This window comes from Hyalella azteca, unplaced genomic scaffold (assembly GCF_000764305.2).
Source record: "Hyalella azteca isolate HAZT.00-mixed unplaced genomic scaffold, Hazt_2.0.2 contig17690, whole genome shotgun sequence".
In the NCBI taxonomy this organism is placed as follows: domain Eukaryota; kingdom Metazoa; phylum Arthropoda; class Malacostraca; order Amphipoda; family Hyalellidae; genus Hyalella; species Hyalella azteca.
The window spans coordinates 151,212-177,309 of NW_025947465.1; the positions used below are offsets into that span (position 1 = coordinate 151,212).

The following is a 26,098-nucleotide window of genomic DNA, read 5'->3' on the forward strand; positions in this document are numbered from 1 at the left end:
CACGTAACTGCTCTTGGAGTAATGATAGTTTCTGGTCCGTAGAAAGATATTGAAAGCCCTAATTCCAACTACTTTGAATGACTTTGCCAAAACATGAGTCTCGCATATAAATGGCGTATAAAATGTCACAATTCAGCGGTCATTTTGTTCTGTTTTAGCATTTGAGCGTCGATGGACAAATTGCCTCGGATCTAATGTTCTTGTTCAATAGAGTTCTGAATTAGGTATTTCCTTTGAGTCAAAATAATTTATACGAAAGCATTTGTCCTAGTAAAGCATAAGACTTCAGAACACGGTCATCCCTGCAACAGTCGGGGAATAATATTATCTTCAATTTTGTAAGTTCTACAGCTCGGAAGCAGACATGATCGGAGCAATGCCAGGCTACCGCAAGGAGAATAGTGTCGGCCCGCGTTTTTGTCAATTTTTATTGGAGTGCCTAATTTAGGACATCTATTGTATTGACTATGCTATATACAGTAATTACAAACAAATTAGAGTAAAATATTTCTACTTTCAGATTTTCTAATTAGTATAATCAATAATTTTTCATTTATTTCTTAAGGTTACATGTGATAATATGTAAAAAATAGACCGCAGTAGACGGTGGCTTACACGGTGCTAACTTAAGCGACATTTGGACGGTAGGTAGTTTACCCGTGAGACGTGAGAAAAGCAGGAGGCAAGTGACATCGAAACCTAAAACGCAGTAACGACTGACACGAACTGTGATCAATAGCACGAGTAATATAATGCACTTGACCCTTATCGGGAATTCTTTATCACTTCAGAGCCATGAATATTTCACTGCATCTTAGGGAAGAACGGGTAAGGCACGAATTCAGACAAAACGTGACAAGACTTTTCTTGGTGCTTCTCCAAATGCGCTTTTTGTTTGAAACCGCGTCCGCACGTCGAACACTTGAAAGGCCTCTCATTGGTGTGAGTTCTCAGATGAACTTGGAGATTTGACTTGCGTTTCTTTGGGAATTGTTTACCGCATATGGGACAGGGGAGTATTTCGTCAGCAACATTGCCATCTTGAGGCCAGAGTGGTCGCGGAGGAAGTAACATCCCCCCAACTTCTGGAGTGGAGGGCGGACCGCTGGACACAGCACGGGGACTGAGCATCCCGGTTCCGCCAGCACCATTGCTTGCATCACCTCGCGATTTCGATGACAGGTCCTTCTGAAACAATCAGCAAATGGATCAGGCAAAGCCTAGTGCGTTCTGTGCGGAACAGTCACAGTCGTTCATGCGTCAGTCATTAGTCGTTATCGAACGAGTCACCTGCATCACTCCCATGTGCCTCAATTGCCTCGAACGAAAGGGACCATCAAGAAACACGTTCATGTAGAAAACTTTATATTTGACCATACATTATTACTATTTGCATATGTTAGTTTAGCCCTACGAAAGCGACGTTGAGACATATTGTGACACTAGGTTAGATTAACATACAGTTCAATAAATAAAGCTTGATACAATCAAGGCAACTTAGACTGTCAAGACACTTCGATTTCTGCCAAGGACAAAATATGATCGAAATATACAATTGAAACACATCACGGCAGGAGTAGAATTTGAGTAACCCGCCACGTGCGGTGGTTTATCTTCTTCAGTTGGGCTTCTCAGTCCAGCTGATTTGATGTACGTTCCGTACGTGATGATAGAGCGTGCCGGTTTGGGCGAAACTTTTTCCGCATACATGACACGAATAAGGCTTTTCTCCGGTGTGTGTGCGTCGATGTTCAATTAGGTACTGATTGAGTGTGAAACGTTTGTAACAAATCTCGCACTCATAAGGCTTGAAATTTATATGACTGCGGTAATGACGCTTCAGGGATCCCAGTACTTTGAACTCCTTGGTGCAGATGGGGCACGTGAGGTTGGTGAGCTGCTCAGCGTGAGGGAAAGGTAGCGAATGTTGCAGCGCTTGACCCTGCAACAAAATGCCTCTTTTAGAATCGGCCTGCCGATGCAACGACCGACGAGATATTTGTCTAGCCTTTAGAGTTTCCTTACGAAGAGCAGGTTAGCACAATTGGTATTTCCTCGTGGATACAAATGAGATATAATAATGCAATTTGTAATTATTATTCAATCAATAGGGTGAATTACAAGCCAGCTTGTACTTCAGATCACACAATTCAATCTTGACATTAAAAGTTCACAGGTGGGAACGCCATTCAAATATTAATGCACTCTAAGTACATAAATAAAGTTATACAATATGAACTATGTACTAACATAGAAATCATGACATTGAAACTCCAATAAACTGAACAGGTCGACGAAAGCCTAGATAACAGAGTGTTCAAGTTGCTAAACTTGATGTGCGAGGAACAGCAAAGGCTGGCGCCATTCCATAAACAGAATAAATGCCAATTGTAATAACCGGGAGCTGAAATGCCTAAATTTTAACACAAAATGGAAAATCTCGGGCGCTTTATTAGTACGTAAACTTTACTGATGACGCTGCAAAGTCTATATAAGATCTATGGCGCTTCATACAATTCTTCAGAAGGCAACGAGAATTTTCTAAGATACTTTTCTTCGCTACAAAGTAAACAAAAGAAAGAGCAACACAGCGAAACAAACAAGTGCCACTTACAGGTAAAAATAAAAACATAAATGGTGCAATAAACAAACCAAAAAAGGCTTAACCTTTAAACATTAAAATTCCTGACAGGCACGCTCTGACACAACAATAAGATAAATCCCATCAATCAACGTACACTATGAATTACAAAGATTATCAGGGACTAGAAATCTACCTAACATGCGGAAGATATTAAAAACCGACGCTTAATTCTAGCAAAATACATACAGCATTTATATGCAGTAAAAGTTCACACTAAACAAGTTTTGTGATTAAAATACTTCATTCCACAAACTACACTTAACAATTAACGATCCAACAACATGAACATCAAATCAGGCTTAACCCTGATTTATTTATAAGTCCGGAAACCACATCCGGGTTTACTCTAAGAACACAGTGCACATTTAAACTTCACTTCTTCGAGAAGTTCATCATCGCCATGAAACATAGTACAGAAATGGGACACATAAACACAAGAAAAGTCTCAATGGTACATCGTCCACTTACGCCAAACAGAGACGCAGTCGACTTACGAAAGACAAATGGGAAGTAATAACTCGGATGTTCTTTCTTTTTTGAAATAACAAAAGTTTGAAAACGTTTACATACACAGAGTGATAACTTTCACGCCCAACATAAATGCAGGAAATGGAGAGGCTGAAACGAACAAAACATTATCCGTATACATTGCAAATGATTGGGACGCATGACAAGACTAAGAACAAAGTTCACAATATGGCACATGGCAGAGAAGCAGGGCTCACGAGTATAGGTAGCACTAAGTCAAAGTCCAAAATTTTGATCCTGAGGCCGATTGAATTATAAAAATAGAATGGAAGTCGAGTCAGTTGGAATGGCAGCGCAGTTCGTCAGGAAGCAATACAGTGAGCACGCCGTACAACGTAACTTGAATTTTTACATGAATCTGAAGACGCAAAATAAAAACTTAAGGAGTAAAATGTCATCTCAATTAATATAAATTATATTCCAGATGTTTGTAAAAATTGGTGTACAAATGAACGGAGAGCGTCTAGAAGAAATCAAAAAATATATTTAAGAAAAGTTATCACATGGGCATAAAATGATCATGTTAAATCAACAGTCTCGTTCAGTCAGTTCATATCAAGTAAGGTGACATTTTTATCCCAAAAATTCGCACATGAAGAAGCATTCTAAACAAGCGATTGAGTTGATATTACACAGAGGATCTATTGCCCCAAAAAAGATGTTCATTAAAGTGTGTATAACTAAACAGGGTCACAAGATTTAACGTGTATCTTTATATTCTTTGGCTATATTTTAATCCAAATAAGAATGAAATCAATTGATATGGTACAAATGACAAATGAATGAGCTTGCGTTTATTATGAACGGAAGGTTTACCCATGAGTTCTGTATTGAAACCTACCTCTGCGTTGCAGTTGTCATTGCATCGGTAAAATAAGTTATTATGAGAATGTAGTGTCGGCAAATGCGGTTTACCTATATAAAGTTGACGAGAAATCTCGAATTATGCGGCTATTTAGAAAAGAACGTAAGCGTTATTAATATCTCCTAAAAATAGTAATGAATTTAGAAGTGAAAGCTTCTTGCATGCACAAGAGTTAACAATTGATAGATATCATGCAGCAACACATTTCATCACTTAATTTAATTTATTTGAATTTAAAAAATCTTTTTTTTTCATCCATTACGATGTATTTAATATTATTCGAGGCCTTTAATTTAAAAATCCATAGATAACAGAACATGGTAATTTGGTGCCAGATAACGGATCAAATCTCATTTGAATGTTCGAGGTGTTTACCTACATGATACCTCCGAGTGAAACCAAACCGTAGGTTATTACGAATGTAAATAATCGTGATTATTAATTCCAAAACAATGATGTATCAATTTCAGAGTCATTTGGATGCCAAATTTCGCATCAGTTTTTGGCACTACAACTTCGTTAAAAATGCGTATCATCTGTAAATTTTTCAAAAAGCCCCGACTTTTCGTGGAGCATTTAACAGAAACGATTACAGTAGTGTCAATTTGATGTTTGATCAAACTTTCATACATCATTACCTGATGATGGATTCTCATGATATTATACATCAATTCACTATGAAAAGGTAAAATTATTTTCAGTTTTGTATTTTTTACCCATGACTCATCGCCGCTTAGAGCTTTTGTGAGTCGTGTAACTGAGGAGCATGGAAGCAGGCAATATACTAGCGGGCATAGAAGACAAGAACTTGAAGCAAGCAGTGTAACACAGGCATAAAAAATGAGGTAAAAATCATGCTCAAGACTCGATAATAATTTATTTGTAAGCAATCCCAAGCACAATGTGTCGTGCATCATGACTTGCATAATCCTTCATAATAATATTTATGATAATCTCTTTATCTCCCATAAGAATAATCTTTCACCATTTGCATTAATTTTAGAAATAAAAACGTTATTTGTGATAATTATCTTCATAAATGTTTGCGATTCTGGACGGTAGACATGAAGATAAATATATTCGAGTTAGAGAGATACATTTAAAATGCATGCAGGTTCCGCAGAAAAACAATATAGTTGAAGAGTCATGGAAATTTGAAAGTGGTTTGTAGATGTAAATGCAGAAGGCGATGCTCTGGCCCCTACTGATAGCAAACAATCTCAAATGAAAAATTAATGATGAACAAATTTTTGGTTAGATATTGTGTAATGAAGTTTCATAGATTGTAAAACAACTACAAAGCTACAATCGAAAACGATTCTTAATGGAATATTTGAATTCAATGATAAACTTTTATAAGTGAAAAGTACAACAAAAAATGCCGCAATAAATCTTTCATTTGAATCCCGTTAATCAGCAGTGTGGAATACGGTACCAAATTTATGATAGAAGTGCTTTCTTTACACTGCACTAGTCATGATCCAGCACCTGAAATTAATTATATTGTTTATGTATGAGGCGAGTGCGTTGCAGAATTGATAAATTATTAATGCTAGAGGGAAAATAAAGAGTGAAATATTAGTTAGATTAGAACCCACAAGTGTGACATAACACGACTCAAAATTACTCACGAGAGCAGGGTCAAAGGAGGGTGGGAGGCTGGATTCAGAACATTCCGACGGAGGTGGGATGGAGTCCGTAGGAGCTAAATCTCCAGTGCCTCCATCACTTCCCCCACCGCTGTCCCCGCAGTTACCGGTGCTGTAGTCGTCGCAGTAATCGTAGTCGTCAACAGAGACATCTTCTTTCACTACCTGCAACAGAGACATCTTCTTTCACTACCTGCTCAAAACACTGCTTGAAATTCAATTGCATTTGGATGCAAATGATGGCATGCTCGGGGAGGCGACAAGCTAGGCTTCCTATGTGAAATACTTTAAATTGATGACGTGGGAGCTTCGGTCGGATGCAGCCGACTTGATAGCCACAATATTTGTAGCATCTTATCATTATCATCAAATATAACACAATCGAACATTGACGACAGAATAATTATAGAAATCTTGATGAGAGACGATACAATTCCATTGTATCGTCCGTATTCAATTGTATCAGCTACAAGGAAGTGAAAAAATTAGATCAGTATTCACTGCAGTGAGTGACAGAGAGCGCATTTTCTCGTCCGTCCGTGACTTCATGTCACGGACGGACGGACAAGACGAGCACAATAGCGCCTTTTTTCCATAAATGAGAAAATGCGCTAGAAATGAAAGGTAATTTACCAAAAAAAGAATTAGAACGCCTCCCATTAACATATTTAAACACTCCAGCAATGTCAGCATGATATTAACGTACACTGTATTCACAATTTTTAAAGCCAAAAATAATAGTCTTACCACATCGTCATCGGAGTGATTGTTGTTGCCTGAACTTTGTACTCCAGAAGGACCGGGAACAACCGGGCGATCATCACGAGAATCCTTGCTGGAATTTCCCTCCCCAGATGACGAGGACGGCAGGGGAGTCCTGGGTGACGAAGAAGCAACGGTCCCAGATTCATCTTCCATTGAGTTTTCTTTACTATGGTATCCTGGTGACGGTGTGGGAGCCCTACAAGACTGAGACGAAAGGTGAGGATCTTGCGATGGAGACGAACGTTGGGCAGCCAAGAGCACTTGAGTGACAGACGGTTTGTGTTCAGAGGGTGAAGGTGAGCTAGAGCGATCACTGCAAGGAATATCGGACTGGGAAACGGACGATGATGAAGAATTTTTCTGAGATAGATCATAGGGGCTATTGGTTTCGGGAGCCGAAGAATGAATGTTATTGTAGAACATATTGAGAGCAGAGATGGGAAGGTAGTTCTCATGGTACCGTTTCCTTTTTGGAGGTGGGCTGATTGAAGGTTCCGGAGGCGGTCTTGGAGGAGTAGGTGTAGACAACGTTTCTCTTCTCAACAAATGTGAACCGTCAGGAATTGCTAGACCTTTGACTTGTAAGCCTTCCGCTGTATTCATCAATGACGCCAAGTTGGTGCGAGATACGTCGACTTCTCCTCGATACATAAAATCTAGTAATGCCTCGAGATCTGTGGCTGGCACATCCTTCAGATAAACGATAGGATGCTTGTCTGGATTCACGGCGAACATTTGTTTGAAGTAATCGCTGCATGTTGATAGTATAAACTTGTGGGCTGGGAAGATTTTTCCTCCGCAAGCGAGCGTAACGTCTACGAAGGCCTCCTAGATAAAAAAAATGACGTATTCTTAGAAAATTCAAAAAGTTTTTAAATACCGGATGAAAAAGGAGTAGACATATCAAATATTAACAGTACAGGAAGGAAGAAATATCAGATGAAGCCCAAAAGAAGACTTTTAAACGTAAACTAGTAGAGCGCAAAATGACTGCAGCTATTATAAAAGAAAAATTTGTATTCGTTTTGCAAGGGGATGAAAATTCACTTCAGGACGCAATTACGAAGGGAAGGTCATGAATTTCACTATAACGGTCTTGAAATGAAAGCGTTATTCTACATGGTGTGTAATTATATTACAGTTACTCGAACTTATACTTATTATAAGTTCTTTTAGTGCATTAATTCGATAAATGTATATACCAAGTCTGCAACCTTTCATTAATGCTTTTTTTGTGTACCAACTACAAAAGCCTAAAGGAAAGTTCAACGCAAAGATGCAGCGCAGGCGTAAGCGAATGACGCATGACTATCCAAAATTATTGACTTCAATAAGAAGGACGTAATTATTGCCAGGGGAAAATATTGACTGCAGACAAATAATTCAAGAGTGCGAAGAAAACATTGATGGCACACTGGAGCGATCATCTTACCTGATCCCTGAGGATGGAAAGCACCTCCAGGAAGGTGGAGTTGTGTTTGTTCCATTTCAAGGAGAGAATTTCATCCGGCATGCTTCTGAAAAGGAAAAAAAGTACTGTCATGAATTGGCGAAATTTTGCTAAACTTGGTAATCGAGGTAACTAATCTTTAATGAGTAAAACATAGTCTGCTGGTCACATAAAAAAACTTGACGTGAATACGGATCTAGACAAATTTTAGGTAGTTAGATTTGGTTCTTGAAATCCGATATCACAAGGGAAATTAAAAAAATTATAGGTTTCTCATAATTGGTTTGAACTATATAATTTATGTTAATGACATTCATTTCAGTAATATTACAAAACAATTCCGACAAATGTAAACAGCCCCGATAGACGATACCGTTTGAATCATAGAATGAGGGAGGACTTATCAATGAATTCCTCTTACATGGAATGATCGATCATTCAGGTACAAGCATTTCAAATTTTGGTGCAAGTATAAGGCGGAAAATATGCGCGATAGCGGAGCAGTGGCTTCTTGTGCCATGGAAATTATTTGCGGAGGGAATTCCTTTCTTATTATTCCTAAAGAAACTACAAGTATTAACGCAAGAAAAGCACAGCCGACATGTTGTTCACTAACAGGTATGCAGAGAGCATTAATCTACATACATGCGCGTCAGGTCACGCTAAATAAAACCGAAGGAAAATCACAAAATAAAGCCTGAAAAGACTGAAAATCCGTTCAAATGTTCGCATGAAGCTTATTGATTAACATATATTTGATAACATATATTCGATCAAAATCGCGATTCAAACAGTCAGACGTTTTCAATACTCTGTTGAAGCGAGAAAAATTGCTCTTTGAGTCATAAGTTACCATCTCGTTAAAAAAAGAGGTTGGCACACATAATGCCTGACCACTTATCTCAACTATCCTTTATTCAGTAAAGACTCTTGAATTGTTGGCATTAGTTCGTAACCATGACTACCAATAACTCATTCAGGGTGCATATACGAGATGCATACAGTCAGAATGCTAATAGAGCGAAGCACGGAGAAACGCGAGATGTGACACACATAAAGCAATTACACACCCATAGAGCATTCAAACGCGTGTTCTCAGTGTCGCACCCATAGAGCATTCCCACACATGTGGCACCCACAGAGCATTCACATGTATGTGGCACCCATACAACATTCCCACACATGTGTCACCCATAGAGCATTCGCACACATGTGGCACCCATAGAGCATTCACACACATGTGGCACCCCATAGAGCATTCACACACATGTGGCACCCATAGAACATTCACACATATGTGGCACCAATAGAACATTCACACATATGTGGCACCCATAGAACATTCACACATATGTGGCACCCATAGAACATTCACACATATGTGGCACCCATAGAACATTCACGCGCTGCACAAGCAGCTAGAAGACAGGTAACCTGATAGGAGTCATTCTTTCTTTGTAGGAAGCGAGCGTGTGGGAGGGAACCGCAGGGCTCAAGGTTGACCTTGAAAGAACCAGTCGTGGCTGCAACCAAATTCTCTAAGTGGCCGCAGCTGAGCACTCCGTCACTGCAGGGCCCCGCCACCTCTCGGTCAACATTTCTATTCCTTTCTTCATTCATAACGAATTTATAAACTAATTTAAAGCGGACGTGTAATTCTTAAGTATCCTCAAAGAGACCAATAAGCTTCATCCTCCATTGCTCTGCGACGCGGTCTTTGCTCTATGTGCACAACTAATGAACGATAAATCCCATGACGATCGACCTATGCAAAAACACAGAAAAAAGCATCCGTTGCTACGAAGTCAATAAATCGCTAATTAAAAAGCCTAAAAACTTATGTATGCCTAAAAAAATTGAAATTATATTCTGTAACCTTATTATTGCATGTTACTTGAATCTAGCATGCAAATCAATAAGCAGAAGAGTTATTAGAGGAGCATGTCGGAGGTACACGTGAAATGCACGACTCCGGCGGCATGCACTGTGCAGACTCAGACCATCCCTGACGACTCCGGCCGTGTTCAGTGACTCAGACTATCCCTCACAACTCCGGCCGTGCGCAGTGACTCAGACTATCCCTCACAACTCCGGCCGTGCGCAGTGACTCAGACTATCGCTGGAGTTACCGCGTGTCTGAAGGACAAACTACGCTGGCCCCTGCGAGGGCCTCTCATTGCACGACAAGTGTCTGGCGCACTCACGGTCACTGCTTCATCCGCTAAACGGAACGGATCACTGCATTACGGCTTCACCCCTTAAACACAGTGGATCACTGCATAGCGAATTCTATTTCACTGCATCAAGGGTTCAAGTTCAATTAAATTAAAATCAAAAATTAAATTCAATTAAATTGGGATTCGAGAAAACCTGCGCCGCTGGTTCTTTTTTCATCTAATTTTGTGACCTGCTAACTCTTATGTATTTGAAAGGTTTCAAATATATACCCTTAATTCACTATATATGTTAAAGTTTAATTTCATATGAGAGCATTCTGCAATAAAATGGTTTTCTTACCAAATATCCCGCCATAAAACAGCATCATGATTCCAGTTTGAAACCTCGATTAAGGTGGAAAACGCCTTAAATACACATAAAAACACGCCTTAAATACACATAAAAAATAACAAAATATGAAGCTTAAAAAAATCTTAAACTTGTGTGGATCGCGTCCATTTATGACCCTTTGCGTTGCCGAAATTTGTAAATGAAGACTAGTTCACATATACAGTTGCCAATTTTTTTTCACAAGCGGTTGCTGCAGACAGCCGGAAGGAAGCGCAGGTTGCGCGGCCAAACGGATCCCAGCGCAGCAACGGAACAGCTACCGATGAGCCAGCTGTCGCAAACACCTGCTTTTGAATAGCCATTCGCACTTTTCATCCGCTTATGTTAATTTACGATATACCGGCAAACAGTTTTCTATAATGTAAGCTATTTCCAGTTAATTCAGTATACACTCACGAATATATTTATAGACACCATGACTCGTGATTGCTGTTTGATATGACCAAAACCGAAAAACAACAGATTTTTTAACAATCGCCTTCTTCTGAACGTGAGATGCGAAAACGGTTAGCTAGATTTTACGCCTAAACACATGACTTTAAACCCACCATTTCATCGCACCTATTTTGATGATTTTATTAGAATTCCTGCACAGAGAGCATACACTTTTCGTAGTTGTATGAATACGTTTTGTGCTGTGACTCATCAGGGCAGAAAGAATGCATGTTTGTTTTGTGTTGGCTAACCGCAATACAGTAAAAGCCTGCTGTGTTCCCTGCACAGCTCCCTCGGTAGCCGCAGCTGCGCACATGTCGCACAGTTTGCGCTCTTCACAAATGGGCTCACTAACCTTAACTGCACAGTTCATAAGAGCTTTAATAATGTCAAATGCACCGTGCATCTGAGCCTCACTATAACCTTAACTGCACAGTTCATAAGAGCCTCAATAACCTCAAATGTACAGTGCATCTGAGCCTCACTATAACCTTAACTGCACAGTTCATAAGAGCCTCAATGACCTCAAATGTACAGTGCATCTGAGCCACACTATAGCCTTAACTGCAGAGTTCCTGACCCTCACTAACTTCAAATGAACAGTCCATATTGGCCCGGACAACACAGTCCATCTGCATCACAGCGCATGATATCTCATGCAGTCTCACTGCCCTAACTTCACTGACTTTTTGGACATAACCACGCATCCTTATAACACTCATAAAAATCTGACGCTTTTCAAATTACATGAAGACATCACGTAACACGAACTTGTTACCGGGGCGTACAAGTGAGTAAAATGTACCGCAATTTGCAACGCAACAATGGGCCAAATGCAAGATTTTAATTGTGTACAGGACCTTAAATATTAAATAAAACAAATTTCCGTGCATCGCAAACAATATATTACTAAAAAATAACAGTTGAAATGATCAGTAGCATGTAGCACGTAACCGAGACATTGGAACATTTAAATGTGTGAATACGCCGAATGAATACATGACAATAGACGCCTCCGCCAATGTAAACCAATTTTCTGCATGCCAATTCGAAAATATTGTGGACAAGTAACTCATGAGCTTCAGCAGCTGGTGTATGTTTTTCCATGCAATACATGTTTAAGTAACTTGCAGGCATGTAGTACCATGCAGTGAGGCCGAAGCATCAAGTACCTCACTGCATGAAGCAGGCATCAAGCAGCATGCAGTGAGGCTGAAGCATCAAGTACCTCACTCCATGAAGCAGGCATCAAGCAGCATGCAGTGATGCCGAAGCATTGAGAACCTCACTTCATGAAGCAGGCATCACGCAGCATGCAGTGAGGCTGAAGCATCAAGTACCTCACTCCATGAAGCAGGCATCAAGCAGCATGCAGTGTGGCTGAAGCATCAAGTACCTCTTTGCAGGAAGCAGGCATTAAGCAGCATGCAGTGATGACGAAGCATTGAGAACCTCACTTCATGAAGCAGGCATCACGCAGCATGCAGTGAAGCTGAAGCTCACTGGAGCCGCGACAACGAGAGGGAGGCAACAGCAACAAAGGGGCGCAGAGCAGCTGCCATTGCTGCCTCTGCAGCTGCGGCTAATGCGAAGCTCGCACACACTAGAGCTTCCGGTGAGCACAGCTGTGCTGCTCCCTTCTACAGTCCCCCCTACGGTTTATGGGTGGCGCATGGTCGGTTGGTGGTGATACGGCTACCCTACGGTTTATGGGTGGCGCATGGTCGGTTGGTGGTGATACGGCTACCCTACGGTTTATGGGTGCCGCATGGTCGGTTGGTGGTGATACGGCTACCCTACGGTTTATGGGTGGCGCATGGTCGGCTGGTGGTTATATGGCTACCCTTCGGTTTATGGGTGGCGCATGGTCGGTTGGTGCCGATACGGCTATCCTTCGGTTTATGGGTGGCGCATGGTCGGCTGGTGGTAATATGGCTACCCTTCGGTTTATGGGTGGCGCATGGTCGGCTGGTGCCGATACGGCTCCCCTTCATGGCCCCCTTAGGCAAATGGCAAGCGCATAGTTGGCCGGCGCTGATACGGCGCCCTCGTTTGCCCAGTTGTTATCTTCTGTAACAACTGTGAGAGGTAGCAAGGGACAACATTTCATGCAAGAGCAAACATAATAGAGCATGAAAATTTGTTGATTATTATACACGAAAAATATATATGATTTTGCTATGGCAAACACACGCTTTAGGCATTGCTTTGCTTTGGAATTGAAAGTAGGATAATGTTTAAACTTTTTTGTAAGTGAAACGGATGAAATATCAAAGCAAAAACGTGTTGCCAAATTCTCAAGAGGGTATATCCGAAAACAAGAAATAACACATTAATAATTACTCAATCAACGCACTAAGAATTGAAGGCTATGTAAAGTAATGCAATTTTATGCAATTGAAATGTTATACAATGTAAATTTTATGTAATATATGCCTTCAGCAACTCATTAAAACAAGGGTCCGGATCAACAGGCACATGCTGCTAGTAGGGAGAGGAGGATACGACAGCAGCGAGGACAAATGCTGCCAGCAGTGAGGGCAGCAGCTGCCAGCAGTGAGGGCAGCAGCTGCCAGCAGTGAGGGCAGCAGCTGCAGGCAGTGAGGGCAGCAGCTGCCAGCAGTGAGGGCAGCAGCTGCAGGCAGTGAGGGCAGCAGCTGCAGGCACTGAGGGCAGCAGCTGCCAGCAGTGAGGGCAACAGCTGCCAGCACCGAGGGCAGGTGTCCCTAAGTATATCGATTAGTCCAGCGCAAAAGAAGCCTCGATGGAGGGAACGACACGCGTTCAGCAGATGTGCAACGCGCGCTGTGACAACAACGGCAATTTCCTCGATAGATTTGCTTGATGTATCTCGGGCCGATTCGCAAGTTTCTAGGTCTCAATAATATACAAAAGGTTCGCTTGAATCATTTTATAAGAACATTTCAAGTTCATTCTAACTTCATGGACGCAATTCATTCCAAGTCAGAACAAAATCCCACACAAAAAATTCATAAATTTTTAGCTTTGTGAAAACTTTGTTTGCTGAATGGGCATTAAAATAAGCATGCAACATCCTAACTTCAATGCGCTAAAAAACTGACATTCGTGTTGAAAAGCCGAAACCGCATTACCCTAAACTTAGGAAACAGGGTAACACAGGGACTGGAATTTCCTGCGCACGCCCGCGCTCGTATTTTTTCAGTTGGATGTTGCGAAAGAGATAGAGACTTCCTAGAAAAGCCGGTCGTCGTAAGCTGGAGCCGCCATGCAGCAGGATATTTCTTTCATTTAACACTGACCTTGAAGTCGGAATGCCGCCCTGCTTGCCGGCAAAGCCGAGCCTCAGGAGGACGGATTCTGGCCTCGCCACAAGCTGCCTAGTGAGAGGCCAACTTGAGGCACTAACTGCCTTGGCCTCACCACAAGCTGCCTAGTGAGAGGCTAACTTGAGGCACTAAATGCCTTTGCTTTAGCAGGTTGATCGACTCAATATAAATTGAGATATTAGTTACCATGTTTTAGTAGACTGGCTGTCCCGGATAAAAGATCAGGGAAAAATATTTTGAATAAAAATCCGGACTTGGAGTTTTTTTAATAAATAAAAAATAGAGTGATGAAGAAAATTAGTGCCTACACGCATCGCTCCGACTCTTTTTACTTGTTTTTGCCGATTCAAAGAAACACTTACATTTAAGCAGTTTTTTTTATGAAAGCGATTTTGTCCAAAAAAAAAAAACTTTGATAAGACACCGTGCTAAAATGTTTATATTTTTCTCAAGTTCACCAGACAATGTTTATTCTCGTTATAGTTCATGCTTTTCAATACTGGAATACACATAAGGCCTTGATCTTTAACCTTGACCACGCAGGGGTAGTTGCACAATTACGTCGCATTCGTGCGACTCAAGGTCAACATGATGATGAGCTTCAACCAACGCTGCAACTGAAACTTAGGCTTTCCGCTGTGAACCCAGATGGAAACAAACTATGGTACACATGCAAATAATTACAAAGTAAATTAAATCTCTTCAATCTCTAAAGTCTCTCCCTAAAGTCTCTAAAGTAAATGTCTTCAATCTCTCAAGTTTATCATAATTATGAGAATGGACGATACTAATATTTTTATTGTCCGGAATGACGGTCTGTTAACCAAATACCCAATAAAAACTTCACTCCCTTCATAATATTCTCGCGAGGGTATCCAAGGTCAGCCAGAACACCATGCAGCGACATGGTCCTTGACGCAACAATTTGCAACAATGATTTTTCGTAGGAACAGCTGCTTGAAAACTGCGCCGTCGCGTGACAGACGTAAGGACTCCAGACTTAATGAGGCTAGCCGTCATGACAGGGAATAAGAATTGCCTCAAAATACATTTCGCACATTTAAAGTTCTCAAGGACAATTAAGGTAATGAGTATTAAAATTTTACAGCTGTAAAAAGTGACTTCACATACACGTATTGTCACGTATATTGTTAATCCAAGCGTATTGTCATAAAGTGTAAAGAAATTAAGATCCAAGTCTGGTCGGTTAATAAATAACTGATGCTAGCTAGACGATGAATAATACTCTATGAATCCGTACCATGGAAGCGTCAGGCAAGATTCATAGAAAGGAAGTGCGTAAGGACTCATGAGCGAGCTGCAGACAGAGGTGAACTGAAGGACAAGGTAGCGACTGCACCCGACGGGCTGCATTAGCTGCAGATCATGAGGTTGGCTAGGTTAGGTTAGGCGGCCTGCATTGCGGGAAAGTCGTCAAAGAAACAACACACTATCAATTATTTATTGTTTCGGACAATTTTTGCAGAATTTACAGCGTCCGGTATCTGCTCTCTCGTTGGTGACCTAGATACCCACATCGTCAAAATTATAGTCGATACAGGAAGGTATTTTCTGATATCTGTTCAAGACAAAGTATGTTATAATTCGTAGGTTTCGATGCACGGAAACCTTGTCATCATTTAAACCAAGGATCAGGGTTAACTTTGGCAGATCGATATCATCAGTAAAGCAGTTGCAACACTTCATACCTTGTCATTTCCGGCGCCTCGATCTTGAACTTGATTTTCTAGTGCAGCGTGGAGCTCGAGCTCTCTCATGCAGCTTCGGTGCGACGAAGACAGGAAGGAACAATTCAATCCTACAGACTTGGATCATTAGTTTGCCTGAATCACATGATCACCAAGAATTTATTAACAAATAAAACGACAAGTAAATTTACCCTTACGTTAACGCAAATGAGTCCTCACGGTTTCATTGATACGGTAAATTTACTTAGCGTTTTCTTTGCTAATAAATTCTTGAAACACTTCAAACTTGCTGACATGGCAGTTCAGGTTCGGTTGTTTCGGTATGGTGATTACTTATTTCGTACGTGTATTTAATGCTTCTATTGCATACAAAGCTTATTCTTCAAGTCGTTATTTACTGATTATAGTTTTCAGAGTCTCTTTCTTCTAGTTTTTATCAGAGTTTTTATTATAGTTTTTCAGAGTCTGTTTCTTACTTCCTTTCTAATAATGACACGGTATTGATAACTCGTAATAAATTTAAACCGTGAATAATTACGGGTTACATCTTCATTATATGCATGACGATGCTGCCGACTCATGCCTTGTTTGGCTGTGAATGTTTCAACCGACCAATCAGTGCATAGGATAAATGAAGGTATGATGCAGGAGTCCGTAAGTAACCGCGTCGGCGAGGTTCGAAAAGATTTTACCAAGTTTTTCAATTTACACCTAAATTTTGATCTGTTAATGGAGGCGATTCGAAAAATTCCCCTGGATCAGATGGACGAGACGCGAAGTTTCAAGTGTTCGAGGCACGAGGCTATCAATTATCTGTTATCTTATCGACGAGACAATCGAGAAAAAAAGAACTGATCAGTTGCCGGGGAGGTATACATAATACATATAGCAATGGACCTTGTTCTTGTTTCTCGTTGTTGAATTCGGTCACTATCCGAGTTTATTGACCGAGTTTTATCATCCGAGTTTTATTATCCGAGTATCCAAAAACTATCTTGGTTGCGTAATCCTGAGTCGTCTGTACAGAACTATCGCAATTGAACAGACGATCTGATGTATTGCACTGCTTTGGATCTAATTAAAATGTTGGAACGAATGTGCGTGAGTTATGCTTGGCCATGGCCATGGGCTTTTAAAGCGATTGCCTGAGAGCGCTCATGCAGTCTCTTTTAAATTCAAAAACTTTTCCTGTAATATTTTGAGATTTAATATTTACGTTTAACAGCCGGGAAGATCGTTGTAAAAACTAAAAAAAAAAACATTTTTAATGCAAATGAAATAAAATTAGGTTGCCAGAGTCATAAAGTAATAATAACTAACAAGAAATTAGAACGAATGCTCTTGAATGCATTTCGTTGTCACAAATAGGCACTGGCATAGGGTTCGTGTACAATTGTACATATAACGGTCACCAGAGCCTACCTACTTTGGACGGTATAGGCACCTGTAGCGCTCGGCTAAAGGCAGCAGCTGCAGTAACAGCAGCAGGTGCATGGCAGGTGTTGCAGCTGCAATTAGAACACGAGCCCGTGGCAGCTGTCATGGTTATTTTCAAGTACTCTCTCGTATAGACACTTTCAAACAATCTTTTTAGTATTGATGAACGGGCATACTTGACACTATAAGGGAAAAAAACATAGTCAACTATTTTCATGATATCGTTCTGCATGAAATCCCAGCGATAACTGAGTACCTAGTTTACTAAAAACAAGAATATTCCTCTATTGCTGGTTAGCGAGTATATTTCAAGTTCGTCGACAGTAGATAAGAATTGAATGAATAATAAAGAGACCATTTTAAAACCAAATTTCGATAGTGAACCATATAACTTTCAGTAAAAAGTCAGACGATGAAGCAGTGTAGTGACTCAGCGTTATTTCCACCCACGCTCAGGAAAGGAGAAAGCTTAACTCGGCTCGCGAAACATAGTTTTCTAATCAATACAAGAAGACAAGCAGCTAGCCTTTCGCCGTGACGTGATGTGAAAGTAATATAGAAAGTGAAAGAGGGCCAGCTCGGCTGAAAGTGAAAGACGATATACTCGTTGCTCAAGACTCGGTCAAGAGAAAGGAAAGGAGCGTTTGGGAGGAGAGGCAACAGATTATACCTTCTCCGATCTGTATATTATATTGGACCTGTCACAGTGTTATAAAAGCACTTCCTAACAGGTTAAATTTGAACTGATCTCTTGGTTGAATTGCACCTGTTACAGGTTATATCGACGGGCGATGATGTCAGTCGGTAATCCTGGTGGTTATGTAAGACCATCTGCAGGTTACACTGGCATAGATTTACAAGTTACGTTAGGCCTGCTAAAGGTCATAACAGTAGTTCTAAAAGGATACACACGCTACGTCTAGCCTGTTACAGGTCACACCGGCAAGATTCTATATAAGTTACACAAAAGAAATTAGTGAAAAAATTGAAGCTCTTAACATTTGCACCTAGAAATTAATGAACAACCTAATGCTTGCAAGTTATTTTAACTTGATAATTATTACCTACTTATTAAGCAAACACTATACATTCAGACAAACTATTTAAAAAATCAACTACTAGCGCGGACGTCAAATCACTCCAAGCTTCGCTTATTTTTATTATTATTATTACCATTATCGAAAAACTTACGACCACAGCATAGATATTGTTAAATACAATTTTCAGCAATAATTTAATAAAAGTTATATCGAACGTCTAGCCTGTTACAGGTCACACCGGCAAGATTAGATATAAGTTGCACAATAGAAATTATTGAAAAAATTGAAGTTCTTAACATTAGCACCTAGAAATTAATGAACAAGCTAATGCTTGCAAATTATTTTAACTTGATAATTATTAGTTATAACCAAACACTATATATTCAAACACAAACTATTTGAAACATCAACTACTAGCACATTAAAGTTTTACTGCAATTAACAACGTCAACCACATTACATGTAAGAAGTTACCTTTAACCATTTTTTTCTTTTTCCATATCGATGCATGACAGTCGCGGACGTCAAATCAATCCAAGCTTCGCTTATTTTTATTATCATTATTATTACTATGATCGAAGAACTTACGACCACAGCGCAGATATTGCTGAATACAATTTTCAGCAATAATTTAATAAAAGTTATATCGCACGCTCATCGCCATGAGGTTTGAAACTTCTACCAATCAAAGGCTCGAAATTCTCATGTTTGATTCATAACCGAACTTACGATTATCTCTGAACTCCGACAGAACCGACGATCTCCAGAGAACGCGCTGTTATCGAACGAATTTCCGGGTAACCTTTTTCGCGAGTTCTCGGAGAGAGGAGACGGGCAAAACTAACGACCGTTTGAGGAGAAGCAGTCGCTGCATTCACGAAGCAGGAATGTGGCGCGAAGAAAAGAGAGCAGGAGAAGGGTGGTGAAAAGCGGACTGGGGATTAGGGGGAAGGGTGGGACTGGAGGCGGGAGGTATACATGACCAGTAAAGGGGTTAGCATGTCAGGCAAATTCATGCCAGCCAAACGCTCGATCTAGAGAAGATGCGACAAAAAAAGCCACCACGCCATGCAACCGGTTCAGGAGATCGAGCGAGCTCTGCAGCTACTGACATCATCCACATAACCGCGAGCAGCGATCACCACCATCGCAGTGCACGCCCGCCTCACTTCGACGAGTCTGCGCGTACTACGACGGATTGCGCACACAGATAATTAGGCGGTCAATTCCTGGAATCTCGTCAGTTCAGTTAAAGATTGCGAGTGATTTATTACATTAACCTGAGCCAATATTAACCGCTTCCAATATAAGAAGTGAACATCATATTATAACAAGGCACGAAAAGGAAAAGAATCGGCGACAGGCCACATCAGGCCTACACTTCAGCTCCGAGATTAATATGTTATGTTATGTTATTAGACCTTCTAAAGGTGATGCAGAATACGATGCACACAATAAAGTCGGAGGCAAAACCTCACAGACATCCATGACAAGCGTGTGTCCAATGAGACATCAACCTTCACAGCAGGACAGAACACTTGTGTTCATATACTCATGGGGTCACTGCCACGGCCTCAGTTCATGACAGGTGTGCTCTAAATAAGCTTAGAATCGCAGGGTGCACCACAATACGTGAAGCATGCCATTGACCTTACAGGCAGCGGCGTAATGGCCTCTACAATAAAGGATCACGCAGGTCTTCACACCTCTATTAAGGATCAAAAGATGAGACGCGGAATCTTTTCCACGTGAATTGAGGTTTTCGAAATTAAAGCATTTCATTAGAGTTGGAATATCATTTAATTGCCTAACTTCTGTTTTCTTTTACTAGATTTGCAACAAACAGTAAAGATGCACTTACGTATATCATGTATGAAACTTTCACTATATTGTTGAAGCTCCCAATTCTTTGATATAAAGGCTAAAAATTTCTGGTGTCCAAAATTGTAGTGCCAAACGCAAACAAAACGCTCTCTAACACCTAGGAAAAATGAAATGGAAGTAAAATTCAGAAAAAATAACTACTTCAAAGTCATCATAGTGATGCAGCCGCTATCGGATTGCACCATTAATATTGATGCATCTACATTGCACGCAATGCCATTCCGAATCGAGTGTTTCGCCCGTCATACCAGAAATTGATGAACAGTTTTCACTGACCGCGAGAAAATCATCTCTTCTAATCAAATTAGGTCCAATTATTTCGCTGTGCGATTCGAGGGTAAATGCTAGCACTATAATTATTTCCATGATGTAATTTAGGAGCAACAATCTCCATTAAAAGCTATAGACTAAAATACTCTAGGAGTAATAGTACCTGGAGTTTCAACTATCAGTTTGTGTTGTTTGGCAAAAGAAAACTTAGGAGAAGAAGATCAGATGAAATCACGCACGAATACACAAAGCCCTTTAGAGTTGAAACAAAGGAGTCCAAATTCTCCTGCGCAAATTTTAAAAGTTTGGAAAATAATGACATTGTTAATAGCTTGAGAAAGCACGGACGTGAAGTACACGATTCCGTGCACACGCACGTTTACAATGCTAGATCAGAAGACCAAGAAAGAGAGAGGGTCCTTGCGAAAGAATGTTCTCTTTCCAACGCTCGGTGAAAGTGTTGTAGTGGCTGGAGCCTGTCGTTGGTACGGAACGTAATTCTACTAAGCTCTCCTGTTTGGAAAAATAACGTTCACGGGAAATGATTAGTGGATATCAACAGTGTTATTTAACGGAAGACAAAATTAAAATTTACAGTAATTATATTATTTTGTTTTAATCAAACTTACCTAACATCGCTTAACTGAATATCTTAACCAAACGGGTTTTGAAGTCGGGCGTCGAAAGGAGTGTTTTATGTAAATTGACTTCAGTTTGATTTGAGATTCGTTGAATGATATTGTTCATAGTGCGCATTAGAAAATGGAACATTTGGTAATCCTATCCCATTCAAGCGTCAAGTAAGAACTGCGCAGCATGCAACAATATTGCAATGGCTAAATACAATGGCTCAAAAGTTGCTTAGTATCGATGCATGAATGAGATGTGACATCAAAGAAACGCCCAATATAAGACATCGATGTTTGTTAAATGTCACATTTATTGTAGAATCGACGAAACTTTGAATGATACACGAAATCAACGTTTCTTATGTGTCTTAAATGATGCATGATTAGAGAAACGTTGTTCCAATTGCAATGATTGATCGTGTTACCCTCACTGTCGAGCACCAAGTGTACTGTACTGTCCCCGGGCGCGTGTCACAGTACTTACGTCGGAATAACACTACAAAATAGAAGAATATTCCTAACTTCCTCTTTACGATAAGTTATTTCAGCACACAATCCAATAAATATTTCTCTATAACCGGTTTATTTTGATATGGACGAGGCAGAATAGTGTCATTAATAAATTATAACGACGTTATTACCTTTTGCATTTGCATTTGTAACTTCATCTGCATTTACCATCTGCTAGTCCAACCGATATAAGGATTGCCAAATACCATTAAACATTTAATGCATATACGAGTATCAGTGAACTAATTCAACGTTTACGTTAATATCCTCCACTTAGAAAATAAATTCAACCTCATTATGATCATTATTATATATACTAGTAATAATCAATATCTATTTTTAGAAATAAATCAAGTTGAGCTCAGGAACTAATTTCACATTTTAATCATTTCGTTTCGAATGTCATATTAGGCACGCCAGCAGAAAGTCCTTGGAAGACGGCTTATAGTCTTGGAGCTCTCCACCAGCTAACCTAACCTATACTCTTCGCCCCTGGCAGGTCCACGAAGTGGCACCTAAGCTTCAAGGACAAAGTGTTGCAGGTTGCAGGCCGCAGACACTTGCAGACGAATGCGTTGTCTGTCATACAAGTCTTCTTGACATCAAATTTGATTTAAAAAACAGCTTCAAATTTCTGAAATTTTACTTATTTACGTCACCAAACTGGATGATGAACACGATTTCTTGACAGGGAACAGGTTGTTGAATACGACATCTCAGTCATTCATGTTAATTTAATTCACGACTCACGACTGTCGCCATTAAATTGAATTTAGATTGGGTCATTAGCACGAAAAATAGTTGATGCGTTTTAAATAAAATTAGATTGGCATTTAACACTTCACAGTCATCGCAAATCGTCTTCTAAAATCTTAAATACTGAGTAATCAAGGTGACTCAAGCATAGATCTGCACCGAAGTGCTCAAGTGATGTCAAGAATCACAAATTAAACTGCAAACAAATATTCATGTTGCGCGCATTTAGGTTAGTAGCTAACTAGTGTATTACATTGTAATGCGATTTGTTGTGCGTATGAAATTTATAAATCAGGCGTTACTGGTTATTTCGGCACAAACGAAGGCTTTACGCATTTCAAGTATCTGCTATGCAGGTTTCTGTCTGCTCTCGAAACCCATCAGGACGTTTACTGTTTGTTGGGAGAGTATGGGAGAGGGTTTCTTAAGAAAGATCATAAAAAGCTATTAGTAATCAGAAAAAACATACTATTTAAAGAAAAATATGCTTACTGGCAAACATGCAGGCAAAATCTTCTCTAAATAATTTGCCATCCAAACGATGAAACAAAACTAGAAGGTCAATTTAAAATACATCTTATGCGTCGTTGGAAGCCTCGCGACAGATGACGAGATGAGTCGATAACGTGTTATTGCCATTACTTGTAAGACCTGCTTACTGATTCTTCTTCGTGGGTTACAAATTGATGAACAATCAAAATAATCGACAGATTTCAAGCGTTGCTGAAGGAATTTAGATGTGATGCTCTGTACACTTATCTATAGATTTGGTTAATACTCACATATTATAACATCATCATAACAACATATGTCAGTCTGACTACTGACCGCTAAATACGCACATTCTTCCATAAATACACGTAGGCACTCACAATTAGTGTATGCACAGAGGTAATTTCGTTACTGAAGCTCTCACATGGAAATTAATTAGTTCGGGACTGGAAAATTTTTTGAGTTTAAATAAAATCCATGAGTATGAGGTGTGTGGATAGACATAGTTAAAATGACAGTCACCATATATCACCACCATATTTGATCGAACATCGATACTTGATACCAAGTTCGTTTTTGTCTCTTGAGGTTACGCAAGCAGAAAACATTCAATTAACCTAATAACTAACGCTCATATTTAAATAAATAAGTTCAAGGAGCAAGCACAGAATATAATAGATCTTGCAATTTTGAGTGTTCTACTTTCGGATGGTGCTGCAATAGACGTTCAAAGTAAAAGCTGAAAATTTTGAATCCATATGTTGGAACATGTGCATAAAAAAAAAGTTTGCACAAAAACTGCTTTCTGGTCCGCTATTCGAGGTCTGGGAAAGAAGTATGTTACGACTCTGTGAAAATTAGACCAAATTTTTCGATTTATTCTACGAGGATTAATTTGAACACAATAGAAAATTTCGAACGAGTAGACCAGCTCGAGCAAGCCCGACATGAAGCATGTCGGCTAAAAAAAATCCAACAGATCATTGACGCATGCGGAAGTGATGACGGATAGAGTGCAGAGGAAATCCCTCAGGCTTCGTCTGAAACTAAAGCCTGTGACTCTGCACACACTATCTTCATTGTTATATGCCTACTATGTACTTACTATCTTCGTCGTTAACTTAAAATTAGGTTCATTTAACTATTGAAGGAGATAACCGCTCTGCAAATAGATATCCGGCGAATAGTATATATATTATCTTGGTATATGAAAAGAATATATAAGAATAGATGACATCAAAACTATTAATATGAGAAAAAAGTCCTAGGTGGCCTGGAATTATTCAACGGTTAGCTTTTATTATAATGCGGTTAGAGATGAAAAGATTATGTAAAGAGTAATAATTCTCGTCGAACCTGTAAATCATAATAACAAACAAATATTGGCATTTAAAAGTATGTAAGGCTATCAGGGATAACGTCTCGTACCTATTAGTCTTCAGCTGGGTCGGCATGAGTACTGGGTTGAGATGCAAGTCTCACTGATCGTCAGCTGAGTAAGTAGTCACGCAATAATGTGTTGGCTTCTAGAAGCAATCCTTGATGATGAGTAGTTCAACTAAACAATTATAAATTTTTCATCACAAAAGGCATTAGGTGAAGAATATTTTCAAGACATTGAGAGTCGTTAAAAAATTCACTTACATGTATTTCTTAGGCACTTAGATGAGGAACTTTAAGTTGAGCTTGCCGTGTTTATTCTATGTAAACTTGTCCTGCCTAGAGCTAGTTAAAGGTCCTCAGTAGTTTTCATAAGTCACTTCCTTTCCACAACAGTCACATTCGGTATCACGTCAAGCATTTGCATCGTTATGTACTGATCAGTCTGTCAATTAATTTCACAGAAAAACTATCATTTATTGATTTACTAACGAGTGTCGTTGAGTGCTTGTCTGTTGTGGGTAAGTGATTTACTTCAGTGTACGTACCTCGAGCAAAAGGTGGGCAGTTTGACACTTTGTACCATGATAGATGCCAAAGACTCAAGAGCGAGCAATGGGCTGAGTTCTGGATTCACTTCGGCAGTTTGCTTTCTGTTGTTGGGTGTGGAATGTTGAGTGGCAATACTCGTCGGTTGGGGTTTGGTGGTAATGTTGGGAGTACGGTAGACTAGATGATGAGAATTACGGAACGGCGAAGGAGATTGCGCTAGTCGCGAAGGAGATTGAGGAACCCGGAAAGGTGATCTCGAAGGATGAGGTGTCGATCGTGGACGATGTGTGTCTGGGTTGTAACGATTGAGAGGTGGAAGTGGAGGCAGGTGAGGTAACAGCTTGACGTATTGGTCAGGAGTGAGGTGACTAAGAGGAGGTGTAATGGGGAGAGAAAAATTGGAACGCAAGCTGTTTTGGAGACTTTGAGGTAGTGGATTGAGCGGTGGTAGAGGGTGAGTGAAATGTGTGAGTGTGTGTAGTGGTGGAGGGTTCACGGCTGATGTAGAAATTGTGGCGGTTGAGGGATACACGTTGGGAGAACAGAGCTTGGCCTCGAGGAGAGGGTAGATTCCTCTGTGCACTGAGGAATCAACGGCGGAAGAGAAGGCTGACAATCCTGTACAATACTAAACAGAACAGCCTCACGATTCAGTACGAATGCCCACAGTTGAGATCATTTTGAAAATAAGAAAGCAATCGGTCACATCACAAAGTTATTTAGTGGGGCTGATGAATGATTGCATTCATGAAAATTTATCAAACACAATTTAGTTTCTCTGTGAATCCAGTTACGAGGAAGAAATAATAGTCACATAATATTTTTCAACTTTTTCGTCGCGTAGACGGCACAGTTCACTTATTCATAGGATTGATTCAATTATCCTCCAGGTACTATACATTTTATTTCGACTGGAGGCACTGCAGTTGGAATATTTCACACGTGGACAACAAATTAACAATTCCCAGTCAGTAGCAGTATTACTAAGGCAGGATATGGGTTACATGCACAATGCATAACACTCATATATGAATTTATCACGTAGTAGTTAAAAAGTCTCGTGAGCCAGCATATGCTTCAAGGGCTGCAGCAGACACACCACACAACCTCACGGCTTCACCGTCAGCAACACAATCACAGAGCACGAGAGTTGTGGATGGTCGGCGGTGCAGCCTTGCTGACTCGCTCACCACCACCTTCACCTACATCACCCCTAGAGGAAGACTC

General features: G+C 40.1%; 1 protein-coding gene across 7 annotated transcripts; it reads right to left on the reverse strand.

The window, feature by feature from the left end:
- Positions 1-539: 539 nt before the first annotated feature.
- LOC108678204 (zinc finger protein 768) lies at positions 540-26,026 on the reverse strand. Of its 7 annotated transcripts, none has more exons than XM_047885365.1 (5): positions 24,868-26,025; positions 7,884-7,965; positions 6,434-7,279; positions 5,669-5,851; positions 540-1,188 (listed from the first exon to the last, which is right to left on the reverse strand). In XM_047885365.1, exons 1-5 carry the CDS (start codon positions 24,903-24,905, stop codon positions 805-807), a joined length of 1,533 nt encoding a protein of 510 aa, XP_047741321.1. In that variant the 5' UTR covers positions 24,906-26,025; the 3' UTR covers positions 540-804. The 7 variants fall into 7 exon arrangements, with proteins under 7 accessions (XP_047741321.1, XP_018022057.1, XP_018022056.1 ...); XM_018166568.2 differs by having other exon boundaries at positions 540-1,185; positions 7,884-7,968; XM_018166567.2 differs by having other exon boundaries at positions 7,884-7,968.
- Between the last annotated feature and the right edge of the window lie 72 nt (positions 26,027-26,098).